Here is a 17,644-nt window from a genome sequence, read left to right on the forward strand (position 1 = left end):
GGATAGGAGTACCAAAGTCACTAGGAATCATTCAACAGAAGCAAGGAATAGACATAGAGGAGCTCAAAAAGCACCATTGGACCTTCAAGAAGGCGCCACCCTCACTCAGGTGGATTCATTCCTTGTTCTTTATTTCTTTCTGTTTTCGGTTTTTAATGTTGTGTTTATCTATGTTTTGTGTCTCTACTTCATGATCATTAGTATGTAACCATGACTTAAAGTTATGAATAAAACCCATTAATCCTTCACCTCTCTTAAATGAAAAATGTTTTAATTCAAAAGAACAAGAAGTACATAAATTTCGAAATTATTATTGAATTTAATTTAATTATATTGATGTGGTGGCAATAATTTTTGTTTTCTGAATGAATGCTTGAACAGTGCATATTTTTGATCTTGTTGTTTATGAGTGTTAAAATTGTTGGCTCTTGAAAGAATGATGAACAAAGAGAAATGTTATTGATGAACTGAAAAATTCATGAATTGATTCTTGAAGCAAGAGAAAGCAGTGAAAAAGTAAGCTTGCGAAAAAAAAATGGCAAAAAAAAAAAGAAAGAGCAGTAGAAAAAGCCAATAGCCCTTAAAACCAAAAGGCAAGGGTAAAAAGGATCCAAGGCTTTGAGCATCAATGGATAGGAGGGCCCAAGGAAATTAAATCCAGGCCTAAGCGGCTAAATCAAGCTGTCCCTATCCATGTGCTTGTGTCATGAAGGTCCAAGTGAAAAGCTTGAGACTGAGTGGTTAAAGTCGTGATCCAAAAGAGTGTGCTTAAGAGCTCTGGACACCACTAACTGGGGACTTTAGCAAAGCTGAGTCACAATCTGAAAAGGTTCACCCAGTTATGTGTCTGTGGCAATTGTGTATCCGGTGGTAATACTGGAAAACAAAGTGCTTAGGGCCACGGCCAAGACTCATAAGTAGCTGTGTTCAAGAATCAACATGCTTAACTAGGAAAGTCAATAACACTATCTGAAATTCTAAGTTCCTAGAGAAGCCAATCACTCTAAACTTCAAAGGAAAAAGTGAGATGCCAAAACTATTCAGAAGCAAAAAGCTACAAGTCCCGCTCATCTAATTAAATTAATATTCATTGATATTCTGGAATTTATAGTATATTCTCTTCTTTTATCCTATTTGATTTTCAGTTGCTTGGGGACAAGCAACGATTTAAGTTTGGTGTTGTGATGAGCGGATAATTTATACGCTTTTTGGCATTGTTTTTATATAGTTTTTAGTAAGTTTAAGCTACTTTTAGGGATGTTTTCATTAGTTTTTATGCTAAATTCACATTTCTGGACTTTACTATGAGTTTGTGTGTTTTTCTGTGATTTCAGGTAAATTCTGACTGAAATTGAGGGATTTGAGCAAAACTCTGAAGAAGGCTGACAAAAGGACTGCTGATGCTGTTGGAATCTGACCTCCCTGCACTCGAAATGGATTTTCTGGAGCTACAGAACTCCAATTGGCGCTCTCTCAACGGCGTTGGAAAGTAGACATCCAGGGCTTTCCAGCAATATATAATAGTCCATACTTTATTCGAAGAATGACGACGTAACGTGGCGTTGAACGCCAAGTTCATGCTGCTGTCTGGAGTTAAACGCCAGAAAAACGTCATGATCCGGAGTTGAACGCCCAAAACACGTCATAACTCAGAGTTCAACTCCAAGTAATGCCTCAGCTCGTGGATTAATCAAGCTCAGCCCAAGCATACACCAAGTGGGCCCCGGAAGTAGATTTATGCATCAATTACTTACTCATGTAAACCCTAGGAGCTAGTTTAAGTATATATAGAACATTTATCTATTGTATTAGATGTCTTTTGACCACGTTTCATCTTTGGTCTCAGTTTTGTTTTATTCTTCATCTTAGGAGATCATTGATCACGTTAGGGAGGCTGGCCATTCGGCCATGCCTGAACCTCTTTTACTTATGTATTTTCAACGGTGGAGTTTCTGCACACCATAGATTAAGGGTGTGGAGCTCTGCTGTACCTCAAGTATTAATGAAATTCTATTATCTTTTATTCAAATCTCTCTTATTCTTATTCCAAGATATTCATTCGTACCCAAGAACATGATGAATGTGATGAGTTAGATTACCCTCATTATTATTCTCACTTATGAATGTACGTGATTGACAACCACTTCCGTTCTACATGCAACAGAGCTTGAATGTATATCTCTTAGATTCCCCAACAGAATCTTCGTGGTATAAGCTAGATAGATGGCGGCATTTATGAGGATCCGGAAAGTCTCACCTTGTCTGTGGTATTCCGAGTAGGATCCTGGGAATCCGGAAAGTCTCACCTTGTCTGTGGTATTCCGAGTAGGATTCCGGTAATGAATGACTGTGACGTGCTTCAAACCTGTAACCTGCTGGGCGTTAGTGACAGACGCAAAAGAGGGATTCTATTCCAGTAGGGGAGGGAACCAACCGGTGATTAGCCGTACTGTGACAGAGTGCGTGAGCATTAGTTTTCACTGCGAGGATGGGATGTAGCCATCAGCCATGGGTGATGCCTCCAGACGATTAGCCGTGCGACTGACAACCGCATAGGATCATTTTCCCGAGAGGAAGAAAGTAGCCACAGCTGATGGTGAACCCCTATACAAAGCTTGCCATGGAAAGGAGTAAGAAGGATTGAGTAGAAGCAGTAGGAGAGCAGGCGTCCTTGAGCCATACAGCATCTCCCTTCGCTTATCTGAAATTCCCACCAATGAATCTGCATAAGTCTTCTATCCCTTTTATTATTTCTTTTTATTATTAATTATTCGAAAAACCCATAAACCCATTTAATCTGCCTGACTGAGATTTATAAGGTGACCATAGCTTGCTTCATACCAACAATCTCTGTGGATTCGACCCTTACTCACGTAAGGTTTATTACTTGGACGACCCAGTACACTTGCTGGTTAGTTGAACGAAGTTGTGAATTTAATTAAAGACAAATTTTGAATAAATCCATACAAGTGCAAAGAATAGTGATCACAATTTCGTCCACCATGGACCTTGTGGTAGTTGAGATTTGAACCAGAGTGTAGGCCTTGGTGCTGGTGGGGGTGTGGGCATGAAACTTGATTGCACAAATTGGGTTGGTGGAGGTGGGGCCTGATAACAGGGTTCTTTAACCTTAGGGCTGGATTGGATTGAGTTGTGAAAGCTACATCAGATAGCCCTTGTTGAATGTTGCTTGGATTTGTAGCATGCTGGACCTACAAAGAATTTTTGTTATAGTCCCAGATAACTTATGAAAGCTAAGGTAATTTAGCTTTAAAATATTAATAAGGTAACTTTACCTCCTCTGATTGTGGTGCATTTTGTGACAAAGGAATCTCTTGAGGTGTAGCTCCCACCAATTATTTTTTTCTCTCCTCTTGGTAGTTTCTTTTTATCTTTCTTAGCTTTTTCCTAACAATGATAACAATAGCACCAACAAGAGTTAAATACATATAACAAAGGCTATTCAACTAGGACAAAACTAACAAAACAACCTTATGATTCACACCAACTCCAGCCACGTTAGTGGCCTCATTGCAGTTTCCATGTCCTCCTTCCTGCTATCATATACAACAAATGAACATTACCATACTTTTTTTTAGCCAACTAAACCTCTGACCAAAATAAATTGAGACATTTAAACCCCTAACCACTTAACTTTAAAGACAAATCGATCCCTACTTAGTTCCATACCTGCAGATTGGTTGTGTTCTTACAGACATCAACTCCAACTGAGTTAGATTTCTTCTTCGCTCCATTTGCCCTCCTCTCTTTTTTGGTCATTGGTTTCCAGTTTGGATCCATTGCAGGATTGGTGCATGTTTTATAGTAGTGGCCTTTCTGGCCACATTTGTTACAAGTGACTTCAAATATTTTCTTTGCCTTGTTAGGATTTATCTCAGTTTCCACTGGATCGATTCTTCTCTTTACCTTTGGTCGATGTGCTGGTCGTTTGATTGGTGGAGGCAATGGCCTTGGGGCATCAGTGGGCTCCCAATACTCCTCACTATTTACTGGCTTCATTGTGTGGGCGTAAGTAGCTCTGATCGAGTCCATTGTTAGCCACGTGTGCACAAAGTCTTCAGGATTCACACCAATTTTGTACATTGCTGCTACTGCATGTCTACAAGGCATGCCTGGAAACAGTACTTAGTTAGATGCATATTAAGATAAAGTCACAGATACATTTTAACACTAACCATGACCATACCAGTTAACTGCCAAACGTTGCAGGTGCATGTTCTTTGTGCAAGGTTAACCCCAACCATATGTCCTTGCCTATGAACCTCAAAGAGGACTCTATCACTATCACCTGCCCAAATAGCTCTCCACTTACTTGCTTTAGGCTTGATGAATTCTTCCAACCTCTTGTGCTGAACTGGGGCTAGTTTTTCAGTATGATTTTCTAATTTTTTCTTGTGTAGAGCCATCTTCCTCATGACATAACACCTCAGATCGTCTATCATTGTTAGTATGGGTCTTCCTCTATACTCAACTATTTTCGCATTCCACACCTCGCACATATTATTTGTGATGTTGTCTACTTTCGGTCCATGGCTAAAATAAGCTTTTGTCCACACAGCTGGATCAAACCTTTGTAGGTATTCCCATGCTCCCTGATTAATATTTTTCATTTTCTCCATTGAGGCTTTAAATTCCTGGATAGTTGTCTGCCTAGCACATTCCCATACAAGCTGCTTTGTCTGCTGATCCTTGAAGTGTTTGATGAAGTTCTTCCAAATGTGAAGTACACAATTCCTATGATGTGCGTTAGGCATGACCTCCTTCATTGCCAACTCCAGCCCCTGTTGTCAACACAGTCCAATCCAATTCATACTCAAAAACTGGAAGTTCTAACAACGAATCTAAGTCAATAGAAGTACATATAATGGAAAATTAAGTCAATAAATATTACCTTTTGTTGATCTGAGATAAAGTTTCACCCATGTTGTCCAACAGCTCCCAAGTCTTCAACCAACAGAGTCAGGAACCACCTCCAAGTGTCCTTGCACTCATTCGGTACCACTGCAAAGGCCACCACATAAAAGTGGTTGTTGGCATCTTGACCCACTGCACTTAATAGTTGTCCACCATAATATTCTTTTAAAAAGCATCCGTCTAATCCAATTAAAGGCCTGCACCCCTCTTTGAACCCCTTCTTACAGGCTTCCATGCATATGTACAACCAATCAAACAGAGGGAGAGATTCAGGCTGAGGAATAACCTCCATCAGTGCTGTTGAACCAGGGTTACTTCTATGTAACTCCATCAGGTAATCCCGAATTTTTCTATACTGAGCTCTCTCATTGCCTAATACAACCTCCCGTGCAGCTTTCAATGCCCTGCTAATCATCTTTGTACTGACATGGATATTGTATTCCTCAACCATGTGTTCCATAGCCTGTTTCGGCTTCATATCAGACTGTGTTAGAAGCCTCTTCACCAATTTGGATGTAACCCAGACCCTGTCAGCTAAGTTGCTTCCAAAGTCCCTTCCACAGTTATGCTCATTAAATAGAGTTTTCACTTGATAGCACCTATTGGCACTATTCCAAAAAGTCAATATCAACCATGGACAAGATTCTCCAGCACATGCAGCCCTTACTCTTTGCTTCTCATTCTTAATGTATATAACATCCTTACCTTCATAAGCAAAATAGTCTTTCAAAGCTTGTTTGAATACATCCATTGTAGGAAACATCTGTCCAACCTTAAACTCCACTTTACCATACTTAGTGTCTTCATTATATGAGTCAAATGCTGTCCTCCCCTCATCATCACTGGAAATTGGACTATTGAAGGCTTCACTTTCGTATTCATAGGGCCTTTCATAGTCACTATCATTTTCCAAATTATTTGGGTCAATATTGGATCCATAATGTAGCCCACCATCTACAGGGTCACTAGTTTGAACCTTACTTGGGCTTGCCTTAGCTGCATGAGGCCTACTTTTATCCTTGCTCCCACCATTAGACTTTCCATCCTTCAAGATATGCTTTCTCCTCACACTAGAATACTTCTTTGAGGCCACCCTCTTAGCACTACTAGGGGATATGTCCTTGTCATTACCTTTCTTCTTGTTTTGTGTTACAACTTTTTTGGAGTAGACTTCTTATCTGTCTTCTTCTTAAGCACTCTCTCATCAGAACTAGTGTCAGAGTCCTCCTCATAACCAGCTAGAGGTGGTTTCCATGCCTCATCCTCGGCACTCTCATATCCGTCATCAGAACTTGATGAAGAATCAATCAAAACAACATTTTCACCTGCCAAGCCATCACCTACCACCTCTGGCATATCTACAGGATGGTCAAAATAAATATAAAACTCCTCACTATCCCTGTTCTTGAGTTTGTTCTCCCTCATCTCATTAATCTCATGATCACCCTTAATGGGATGAAGCCCAGACTCCATGTCAGAAGCCAATATGTCATATCAATACATCTCCTTATACTCAACTTAACCCAACTCTTTAAATAAAACAACCAAATCGAAAAAATTCACATAATCCAAATCCATTGGTGGGAACCTCTTCACTTTACCATCCATATAACTCATATATCCCCCACTGTCTCTCACAAACTTTCCCCCGTGATGAAACACGGGAACAACAAAATATTCAGACATCTGTAGTATATTATAATGCATACATTAGAGCAGAACTAGCATACAAATTAAATTTGACTCCATTTCAATTTCACTTTTAAATTAAAAATCCTAATTCATTTTCTAACTCCACTGACATTGTTTACTATTTCTATTCTTCTTGGACCACACAAACAATGTACATGCCAAAACATGTCAGACTTATTGAGAACGACAGCACACATTTGAAAAGGCAATAGAAGAACCACACTAACCTGGCACGTCGCAAACGCCGTGCAATCTCCGTCCAAGCTTCAACCAAGCGTCGTCAACACCAATATGTGGAGGTCAGTCAGCAACTTTGTCAACAACACCATCAGCACATTGCTCCAACTTCAAGAGGTCAACGATCACTACTAGGGGACGACTCTTGCTCTACTAGGGTTTTCTGGTAATTATCAGAGCAACACAGTGGGCTTATATGGAAATCCCAACATCACGTTCCCTTATTCAATCAAAACGCAACGTATCAGACCACTAAAACGACGTAGTTTTAGGTCACCAAAGGGGGACAAATCGACCCCTGTCCATTTCCTAATGGCCACGTGGAACTTAACAGACTATTAACCTCCAACTCAGCAACGTTAACTGACACGTAGGCAAGTTCCGTCTATTTTGGTCAGGGAAAATGACGGAAGGACCGGGAAGTCTCACATAAGTATGGGACAGGGACCGATATGTCCTTTTTTTTTTGGACAAGGGCCGTGATGTCTATCGAGGAAAAGGACAGGGACCGGGTTGGGTGTTCACTCTTATAGTGCCTTTAATATTGTGTCTAAATTACTAAAAAAAGTAAATAGATAATATTTATAAATTTTAAATAATTTATTTTTTATTTTAAATATTTTATTTTTTACTTTAAAAAATAAATTAGACAATTTAAGTATTACAATAAAGATATCATAGAATTCATCTTAGTTTAAAAGGTCAGGTTAGACTTAAAAAAAGGCTTATGAAACTTATTGGATCTGCTCGTCCAAATATTTTTATAAAAATAAATTATTTTTATTTTGGACTTTTAACTTTCACTCATAATAAAACTAATCAAGTTGGGTTGGTCTAATAATTAATTTACTAGTTCGCTTAAATAAATGTTAGAGATTCGAATCTTACCATATACATACAATAATTCATTGACTAGTTAAGATTGTAATTTTCTTTTGTTCAAAGAAAAAAAATTATATTTTATAAATTATAAATATAATTATAATATATGATTAACAAGTGATACATAAATAAATTATAATTTACAAAGTACACTTTTTAAACAGACTCATGAATTTATTGGAGTTTTAAACAAATTGGTCTTAAATATAAAAAAAATCTATAAAATATAATAAACCTAAACTTAAATTATATATTTACAATACGAACTAAACTCGTCCAAATCAAAATTTAACTCGACCAGTTTTCAACTCTACTCTCAACTCTCAACTCTCAAATCTCAATTAGTGGAGAGGGAGAATGTTTGGAATGGGGCGGATTGCGGAACACGGATTGAAGGCTTTGTGTAGTTTCTAATTGGCTGAGCAGTCAACATAGCCAGCCACCACAATACCAGTATACCACTAGTCAACCACAATCCCGGTATTGCTTTGTCTAGGATCTACCTTTCTTTTCATTGCTCTCAACCATAAATGTATTTCTTACAAGTAAATAAATTTAGCTAAAGTAAAAACTAAATTTAGAAACTTTAATTTTTTTTAATAAAAGAAATAGAGGTGTATCAGATTGGATATGACCAAAAATTCAATTCGATCCGCACAATTTTCATCGGATCGAATCGGATATAATATCCGCATTTTTTAGTGTCGGATCGAATATCGGATATCAGACATATCCACATAATTGAACCCTTTTTAAATTATATTTCTATGTAAAAAATTCAATAAAAATATTTCTTTCACACTTTTAAATTTATTTATTCCTAAAATATTTTTAATCAATTTTTTTCTAAATAACAAAAATAAAATAATACAATATATGAATAATAATTACTAACTAAAACATACAAACAAGTAAATATAATACCAAACATATATATATATATATATATATATATACATATATATTAGTTATTATTGTGCGGATCTACGAATACGCAGATCGGATACGCAAATGTAGAGTATGAACACCTCTATATGAACACCTCTACAAAGAAATATTCGAAGTTTATAATAAATACTACATACATACTAAAAATTAACTATTAAATAATTTATATATATTTGTATATAAAATAATTTAAATTATTTTTAATATATATTTTATATTTTAATAAATATTTTACATTGGTAATTAATTTTTTTATACCTAACATAGTTAAAATATTAAGTATATAATCATTTCAATTCTTTCATTTTAAATTATTTAAAATTATTTTGATAATATTTTCAATAAAATATCTTTTTTATTAATTTAATTTTGATATTGTTCGGTTGTCGGATTCCGGACAGATCGGGTGTACGGGTGAAAGAGTGGGAACGCCTTAGCTTTAGTCGCGCTGGTTGCGGGTTTGCCGAGTAGACGAGCACTTGTCCTGGAGAAAGGATGAGGGGGGTGCCACCTGCAAAGACACTCCGACGCTCAAGTCAGCTAGTGCGCAGGCGGGGAAAAATGATATGGAAAGGTGACGTACCTCGGGGGAAGAGCCAATCTTCCCTTTATATACATGTCAGTAGTGGGCCCCTCATGAGGACAGGCCCATATTCCCAAGGACGCTGTCCTGCAGCCGCGCGTGGGTCGTACAGGACACGTGTCCGGGTCGTTTGAAGGGCGTGGAGCCGGGTCGGGTGGAGCTCGGGCCGGGGTCGACCCGTCGGTTCCTTGGGCCAGCCCGTAACAGTGCCCCCACGTGCCAATGGTAGCTGTGGGAGCTATCAATGGCGTGTTGTCTCGCCTCTCATTTGGGATCGTCTGGTCGGCCGTTCGTGATAAGGATATGCCCCCAACGCGCGTGTCCTTTGGTTGTACAAGCAACCGTTTCGTCGCATCGTTCCCAGTGCCGAGCATTAAATGCTCATAATGGGGTGGAAAACCCTTGCTGAAAAGACCATTCTGCCCCCAGACATTTCGCGCTTCCTGGGGGGGTAGTTTTTAAACAGGCCAGTTTTGGCACTTTTTTTCTTTCTTTTGCATCTTCCTTTTTCTGCCTTCTTCTTGCTCCCAAACCTCAACATCTCTTTGTAGTGCTGTTGTGCGCCTCTCCCTTCGCATCTTTCTTTATCAACTGCTCCGTCCTCCTTCCACTGATTCAGGTAACTTTCGAATCATTCTCCCTTTTATGCACTGTCTTTGCATGCTTGTTGTTTGGTTTTTTTTTTTCTTGCTGCTGTTGCGTAGCCTTTTAATTGCGACTAGATGTGTTAGGGGGGAAAGTACCATTCCAGGGTAGGTTTTTTTTTTTTTGTTCTTTTCGTGCTTTAGTCTCGTTTGGCCTTAGTCGGGGAGTCGTGGGGGGTAGTGTCTGTATTCGGCCTGAGCAACCGATCTCTTAGACTGACTGGATGGTCCCCCCATGTAGGTATGGCTCGCACGGTTTCCCGGGCTTCCCCTAACCCCGCGGCGTACGATCCCTATGCTTGGGTCGTTTCCGACGTGAAGGATTCGCCCAACCAAATGGGCGAGGAGGAGCTCACCGAGTTCCGACAAGCCGAATACTTGTGCGGAGGGACTGACGAGGAAGCCAATTATGACGTTTTTGTCCCGGCTCCTCACGAGCGATTGTATGAAATCAACTTCCAACACCCCCGAGTTGCCGATTGGATTTGGTTCTACAAGTCCATGTTCACCCAAGTCGGGGTTCGAATTTCGTTCTCAGCCTTTCAAATGGCGCTTTTAAGTCGAATTTCCGTGGCGCCGTCGCAGTTGCATCCGAACAGTTGGGCCTCGATCCGCTGTTTCGAGATGGTTTGTGAGTACCTTGAGCTGCCGGTGTCCGTAGATGTTTTCCTCTTCTTTTTCACCCTCACAAACCCTTCAAAGGAGGGGAAACACAAAAAGGGGTTCATGTCCTTCCGGTCTGCCCAGGGTCGGAGGATTTTCGGTTTGTTTGAAGATTCCTACCATGGGTTTAAGGACAAATATTTCAAGGTCCGCCCTGTCAAAGGTCGTCATCCCTTTTGGTTGTCATTGGAGGGGGTACGGCTCATCCCGACCTATTGGAGTTTCGGGGCAGGGTCCAATACCTTTATTAAGGTAACCTATGGAGGCATGTCGGCGGTGGATAGGCAGATTGCCGAGGTGTTGATGGCAGTCTTTGGGAAGAATCAAGTAATCCCCACCTCCTTATGGGTGACCGGGAGGCCGGTCGTAATTACATTTGTGAGAAACTTTTACTTTACCCTTTACCTTTTTGCTTTTACTGATATTTTGTGGCGATTAACCGACCTTCTTTGCTTTCCTGCAGTGGAGATGTCTGCGTCGGTGACGGGTCTTCCCAACTTATTCCAAACTTTCCTCTGCACCAGTGACGACGAGGGGGACAATGAAAAATCTGCCGCCGAGAAGTCTGCGATTCCTCCGGAGGACAAAACTACTTCCGAGCAGGAAGCCGCGGTTGACGGAACCGGGACCTCGACCTAAACTGCCCAGGTCGAGGGCGACAAAATGGTTCATGCTTCTCCCTTCCGCGAGGTGATAGGCACCGGGGGTTCGACGTCTACCCCTGATGACGGTGTGGAAGAGGTCCCTAACCCTAAGAGGAAAAGGAAGATGTCCTCCAGTCCCGAGGGGGTCCTTACCGTCATGGAGAGGAATTTTGATGCTGGGAACTTTATAGATTCCCAGCTGATCCCTGGTACTGAGGAGTATTTCCACGAGTCTTCCCTTGCCGGGCAGGCGAGGTGGATGTACCGTACCCTTCTGCGGGGCGCCGTGATAGCCCGGAAGGCGGAGTTTGAGCTGTCCGGGATGGAGTCCCTCCGCAGAAGGTTGGAATCTAGTGGGAAGGCTAATAATGAGTTGAAGAGTGAAGTCGAGACTCTCCGGGAGCAGTTGACCCAATCGAATGAGAAACTTGACGCCGCCGAGAAGAAGGCCGCTGCTGCCAAGAAGAAAACTGCCACTGCTGAGAAGAAGTTAAAAGACTCGGACGCCACGGTTTCTCGTCTTGTCGAACGTGAGATGACTTTGGAGAGCCAGGTCGGCGCCGCGCAGAAACGGGTGGCCGAGATAGAGAAGGAAAAGCAGGCCGTGGAGGCCGAATTAGCAACGTGGAAGGCTAAGTACAAAGATGTCGTGAAGCAGGGGAAGGGTGCGATTTTGGCGACCGAGGAGGCTCTTAAGGCTCAGGTCAAAGTCATTGCTCCCGAGTTTGATACGTCGGCGATTGGTGTTCTCAAAGTCATTCAGGATGGCAAAGTTGTCGACGTCCCCAAGAAATGAATCCTCTGTTTGAAGTTTTTGTTTAGCCGTCTTGTTTTGGCTTATGAACAATTTTGATTTTAGCCGTTTTGGCTTATGAACAGTTTGATTTTAGCCGTTTTATTTTGGCTTGTGAATAATGACCTTTTTGATCGTTTGCTCGTGTTGTCGTGATAAACTTTTTCTTATTTGTCTGGTCGTGTTATCGTTTCTATTAACCATTTTTGGTTTATCGTCGTCATTTATATCAACGGCCCATGGCCTTTCGCGTAGTCATGTTACAACGGTGGTTGACGGGTTCCCGGGGTGATCAGTCCCGGGGTCGCGCGTCGTCGTTGGTCTTGATGGGATGGTTTATCTGGATAATTGGGTGACAAAACAGAAGAGAAAATTTGCACAAGTATATCTTATTCGGTAATCGTATAAGGGGCTCGTAAGTCGCTATGAGAAGTTCAAAATTAAAATTCAGAAATTAACTACTTAGCTAGATTGGTCGGTTTGTCGGGCCATCCTCTAGGAGTAGAATCTTCTTAGGTTGTCCGCGTTCCATGTTCTCGGGACTTCTTTGCCGTCAAGCCTTTCTAACTTGAAGGCTCCTTTTCCCATCACTTTTTTGACTCTGTAGGGGCCTTCCCAGTTCGCCGCTAGCTTGCCTTCTCCGGGGGTCGGTAAGCCGATATCGTTTCGCCTCAGGACGAGGTCGTTCGGCTCGAATTCCCTCTTGAGCACTTTGGTGTTGTAGCGCAGAGCCATTCTTTGTTTTAGTGCTGTTTCTGTCAAATGGGCCATTTTCCTGGCTTCATCTATCAGGTCTTTTTCCACGGTTTCTTCCACTCCTTTCAAAAGTAACCGTGGGCTCGGTTCACCGATCTCTACGGGTATTACTGCGTCCACCCCGTACGTTAGTCGGAAAGGAGTTTCCTTAGTGGAGGATTGTTCCGTTGTTCGGTAGGACCAGAGAACCGATGCTAGTTCGTCGGCCCAAGCACCCTTTTTATTGTCCAACCTCTTTTTTAGCCCTGAAAGGATAATCTTGTTGGCGGACTCCACTTGTCCGTTCGTCTGAGGGTGTTCTACCGAAGAGAACCTTTGCCTTATGCCCAGGCCGTTGAGAAATTCCGTGAACTTTTTGTCAGTAAATTGCGTGCCGTTGTCCGAGATGACGACTTCCGGTATCCCAAATCGCGTTATCACCTGCCTCCACATGAATTTCCTGCAATTGGATGAGGATATGCTAGCTAGTGGTTCGGCTTCTATCCATTTGGTGTAGTAGTCAATTGCGACTACGAGGTATTTGACTTGCCCCGGGACAACTGGGAAGGGCCCTAAGAGGTCGACTCCCCATTGAGAGAACGGCCGGGAGGTCGTTAGCAAGCTTAACTCGGAGGCCGACGCCCTGGCAAAGTTGGCGTTCTGTTGGCACTTCACGCATTTTTTGACAAACTCTTTGGAGTCCGCCATCATCGACGGCCAATAGTATCCGGCTCGGATTAGTTTCCTCGCTAGGGCCTTGCCTTCGATGTGGTGCCCACAGCAGCCCTCATGGACTTCCCTGAGGACGTAGTCTGTCTGGTCGGGGTGTAGGCACTTCAGTAGGGGTTGGTTGAGCCCTTTCTTGAACAACTGTCCTTGGATGACGGCATATTTGGCCACTTCCCTTCTCAATTTCGCCGCGTCCTTTTCATCACTAGGGAGTTTGCCGTGTTCTAGGAAGTCGGTGATAGGGTCTAGCCATGAAGAACCTAGGCTTGTCATGTGCAGTGTGATTGCTGGTTCTCTGGTCATGCCTTGGATGAGAGACCGGTTCCCTTCTCCTGGCTTTGTGCTGGCTAACTTTGATAGGAGGTCTGCCCGTGTGTTCCTTTCTCTAGGTACGTGGTGGACCGTGACCTCTTCGAACTTTTGGCTCAAGCTTTTAACCTTTTCCAAGTACTTTTGTAGCAAAGGGTCTTTGGCTTGGTAGCTACCGTTTACTTGGGAGGTGACGACTTGGGAATCGCTGCATATTTCTAGTCTTCTTGCGCCGACTTCTGCTGCTAGGGTTAAGCCTCCTATAAGGGCTTCATATTCTGCCTGGTTGTTCGAGATGGGAAACTCGAATCTGACCGACTGTTCGTATACAACCCCAATCGGGCTTTCCAGGATGATCCCGGCGCCTCCGAAGGTCTGGTTGGAGGCTCCGTCCACATGGAGCTTCCACCGTGTACTCACTTCTTCGCTTGGGTCTCCCGTTACTTCTACTAGAAAATCCGCCATCACCTGCGCCTTGATGGCTTGCCGGGGCTCGTACCGTATGTCATACTGGGAGAGTTCGATGGACCAAGTCATCATTCTTCCCGCCAGATCGGGTTTTTGGAGTACTTGCCGGATCCCTTGGTCTGTTCTGACGACAACTTGGTGACTCTGGAAGTACTGTTTTAACCTTCGTGAGGAAGTTAGAAGTGCTAACGCTAGCTTTTCCAACTTGCTATACCTTAATTCTGCCCTTTGCAAGGCCCTGCTTATGAAATAGACTGGCTGTTGAGCTTTTCCGTCCTCCCGTACCAGAACTGCGGCCAGGGCTTCACTCGTTATGGCGAGGTATAGGTATAGTGGTTCTCCGTCCTTTGGCTTCCCGAGGACGGGTGGTGCCGCTAGGATTTCCTTGAAGTGCCGAAAGGCCTCTTCACATACGGGTGTCCACTCAAACGCCATCCCTTTCTTCATGAGGTTAAAGAATGGCAGGGCTTTTGTTGCCGAAGCTCCGAGAAATCGGGATAGTGAGGTCAACCGCCCTGCCAACCTCTGGACGTCCTTGATGCAACCCGGGCTCTTCATCTGGAGTATTGCCTGGCATTTCTCCGGGTTAGCTTCTACCCCTCTCTGAGTTATCATAAATCCCAGGAACTTGCCGGCTTCCACGGCGAAGGCGCACTTGAGGGGATTCAGCCTCATACCGTGTTGACGGAGGGACGCGAATACACTCGCCAGGTCGCTCAAGAGGTCGTCAGGTCGTGTTGTTTTTGCCAGGATGTCGTCCACGTAGACTTTAACTGTTTTCCCTATGAGGTCGTGGAATATCCTGTTCATCAGCCTTTGATATGTTGCCCCCGCATTTTTCAAGCCGAATGGCATTACCTTATAGCAGAAAGTTCCACCTGGCGTTATGAACGCCGTCTTGTCTTCGTCAGGACGGTGCATCGGTATCTGATTGTAACCGGAGTAGGCGTCCATGAAACTTAGATACCGATATCCCGCCGCGGCATCGACGAGTGCGTCTATGTTAGGGAGGGGGAAGCAATCTTTGGGGCATGCTTTGTTAAGGTCAGAATAGTCCACGCACATTATCCACTTGCCGTTGTGTTTTCTCACCAATACCACATTCGAGAGCCATGTCGAGTAGTCCACTTCCCGTATGAAGCCTGCTTCTAGGAGGCTGGCCGTCTGCCTGGCCACCTCCTCTGCTCTTTCCGCCGACATCTTTCTCCTCCGTTGGGCCACTGGGCGTGCTTCCGCCTTGACGGCTAGATGATGTGAGATGATTTTTGGGTCTATGCCCGGCATGTCGGCTGGAGTCCAGGTGAACAAGTCCTTGTTGGCTCTTATCATTTCGATCAAAGGCTCCTTCAATTCATGTGGGAGGTTCTTGTTAACGAATGTGAACTTTCCCTCGTCGTCACCGATTCTAAACTTCTCCAGATCCCCTTCTGGTTCTGGCCTCGGCTTGTCGTCCACTCTGGCATCAAGATCGGCTAGGAACACACCGGATGCTTCCTTGGACTTCTTTCTAAGGGAGAGGCTGGCGTTGTCACAAGCGACCGCCGTCTCGAGGTCTCCCCTTACGGTCCCTATGGATCCGTCATCGGTAACGAACTTCATGACTAGCAGCTTTGTGTTGATTATGGCTTCGAAATCGTTGATTGTTTTTCTTCCCAAGATGATGTTGTAGGCGGTGGAATCTCGGAGGATTACGAACTCGGCCATCGCCGATCTTCGGCCTTGGGCTTGCCCCACCGAGATTGGTAGGGATATTACTCCGTCCGGTTTGATGAAGTGGTCGCCCAACCCGATAACCCTGTGCTGGTGAGTCGTCAGGTCGGCATCCTTTAGCCCTAGTGCGTCGAACACGTTGCGGAACATGATATTTGAATCAGCTCCTGTGTCGACAAGGATCCGTTTGACGAGGCCGGTTCCCACTCTGGCCGTAATGACCATGGGGGGGTTTTCCGGGGCGTCGTTGAACCATTGGTCTTCCGGGCCGAAAGAGATGGAGGGAGGCTTCTTAGAGTTTTGCACCGGCGGGGATGAGACCGTCAAAACCTTAGCGTCTTTCCTGTGTGCCGACCGGGATTTTGGCGCGGCGTTTTTGGCTGTTACCACGTTTATCACAGTGAGGCCGTGGTCTCTGTCTTCGGGTTCTTGTCGCCGTTTGGCCGAACGGGTTTTGCCTTCTTCGTCTTGGTCGCGATAACGTCTTCTCGGCTCCCTGATGAGGTGGGAGAACGCGGCTAGCTTTCCTTCCCTTATCGCTTGTTCTAGTGCATCCTTCAGGTCAAAACAGTCCTGTGTTTGATGGCCATAACCCTTATGATAATCACAATAGAGGTTCTTATTTCCTCCCGTACGGTCCTTAAGTGGCCGGGGTTTCGGTAGGATTCCCTTCTCCGCTATTTGCTGATAGACTTCCATGATGGGGAGAGTGAGTGGAGTATAGTTAGTAAATTTCCCGACCCGAGGGAACGGTCTCGATGCCTTGTTTGATGCCTCCTCCCTGGCTTTTTCTTTTGCTCTCTCTCTGTCACCTGGTTGCCGAGCTTGGTTGTAACCGGACTGCCGCTTATTGGCAGCCACGACTCGGCTGACTTCCTCGTCGTTTATATACTCCTTGGCTACCGTCTGGATCTCATGCATCGTCCAAACTGGTTTCGTGGTAAGGTGTTTTCGGAAGTTCTCGTTGAGGAGGCCGTTTGTTAGGCAAAGACTGGCCACCGAGTCGGTTAAGCCGTCGATTTCCAAGCATTCGTCGTTGAATCGATCTAAGTACCTCCTCGTCGGTTCTCCTTGTCTCTGGGTTACCCCTAGAAGGTTGATAGGGTGCTTGGCCTTCGCGATCCGCGTTGTAAATTGGGCCAGGAATGTGCGGCTGATGTCTGAGAAACTGTATATGGAACCTTGTGGGAGGCCGTTAAACCATCTGATCGCTGGTCCTGCTAGGGTTACCAGGAAGGCGCGGCATCTTACTTCGTCCCCAACTCCCTCCAGATTCATCCTGGCCTCAAAGGCCGTGAGGTGTTCTAGAGGGTCTTGAGTTCCGTCGTACCTCATGTCCGTTGGTTTGTCGAAGTGTTTCGGCAACCGGACCTCGAGGATAGATCGGTGGAACGGGGTGACGCCCATTATCACGGGTTGTCGTGTTCTCTCGGATCTCCCTTCCCCGTCTTCACGACCTCTTGCCGCTCGGCGGGTTGGTCCGCCGCGGGAGTAGATGATCGTGTCATTTCGTCTTCTCATTATGGGTGACTCCTCCCGCGTGCTCTCCGCTTCCGTCCGGGATGCGGATGTACGCCGCGGGCGGTTTCGGTGAGAGTCTTCCTCCTCGCTCCCGGGAGATGGGGTATAGCTAGGATCGGTAGACCGTCCATCCCGCTCCCGGTCGGCCAGC

General features: G+C 44.2%; 1 protein-coding gene across 1 annotated transcript; it reads right to left on the minus strand.

Annotated features, from left to right (window-relative positions):
• Nucleotides 1-3,467: 3,467 nt before the first annotated feature.
• LOC112726351 (uncharacterized) lies at nt 3,468-4,787 on the minus strand. Its single transcript, XM_025775709.1, has 3 exons — nt 4,208-4,787; nt 3,691-4,133; nt 3,468-3,554 (listed from the first exon to the last, which is right to left on the minus strand). The coding sequence occupies exons 1-3, from the start codon at nt 4,785-4,787 to the stop codon at nt 3,468-3,470; spliced, it is 1,110 nt and encodes a 369-aa protein (XP_025631494.1).
• Between the last annotated feature and the right edge of the window lie 12,857 nt (nt 4,788-17,644).

This window comes from Arachis hypogaea, chromosome 2 (genome assembly GCF_003086295.3).
Source record: "Arachis hypogaea cultivar Tifrunner chromosome 2, arahy.Tifrunner.gnm2.J5K5, whole genome shotgun sequence".
Taxonomy (NCBI): domain Eukaryota; kingdom Viridiplantae; phylum Streptophyta; class Magnoliopsida; order Fabales; family Fabaceae; genus Arachis; species Arachis hypogaea.

Coding starts and splice junctions, on each gene's coding strand:
- LOC112726351 (XM_025775709.1), bottom strand. CDS start 4,787: ATGAAGGAGGTCATGCCTAACGCACATCATAGGAATTGTGTACTTCAC. Junction 4,134..4,207: donor CAACGTTTGGCAGTTAACTG/GTATGGTCATGG, acceptor TACTGTTTCCAG/GCATGCCTTGTAGACATGCA. Junction 3,555..3,690: donor AGAACACAACCAATCTGCAG/GTATGGAACTAA, acceptor ATATGATAGCAG/GAAGGAGGACATGGAAACTG.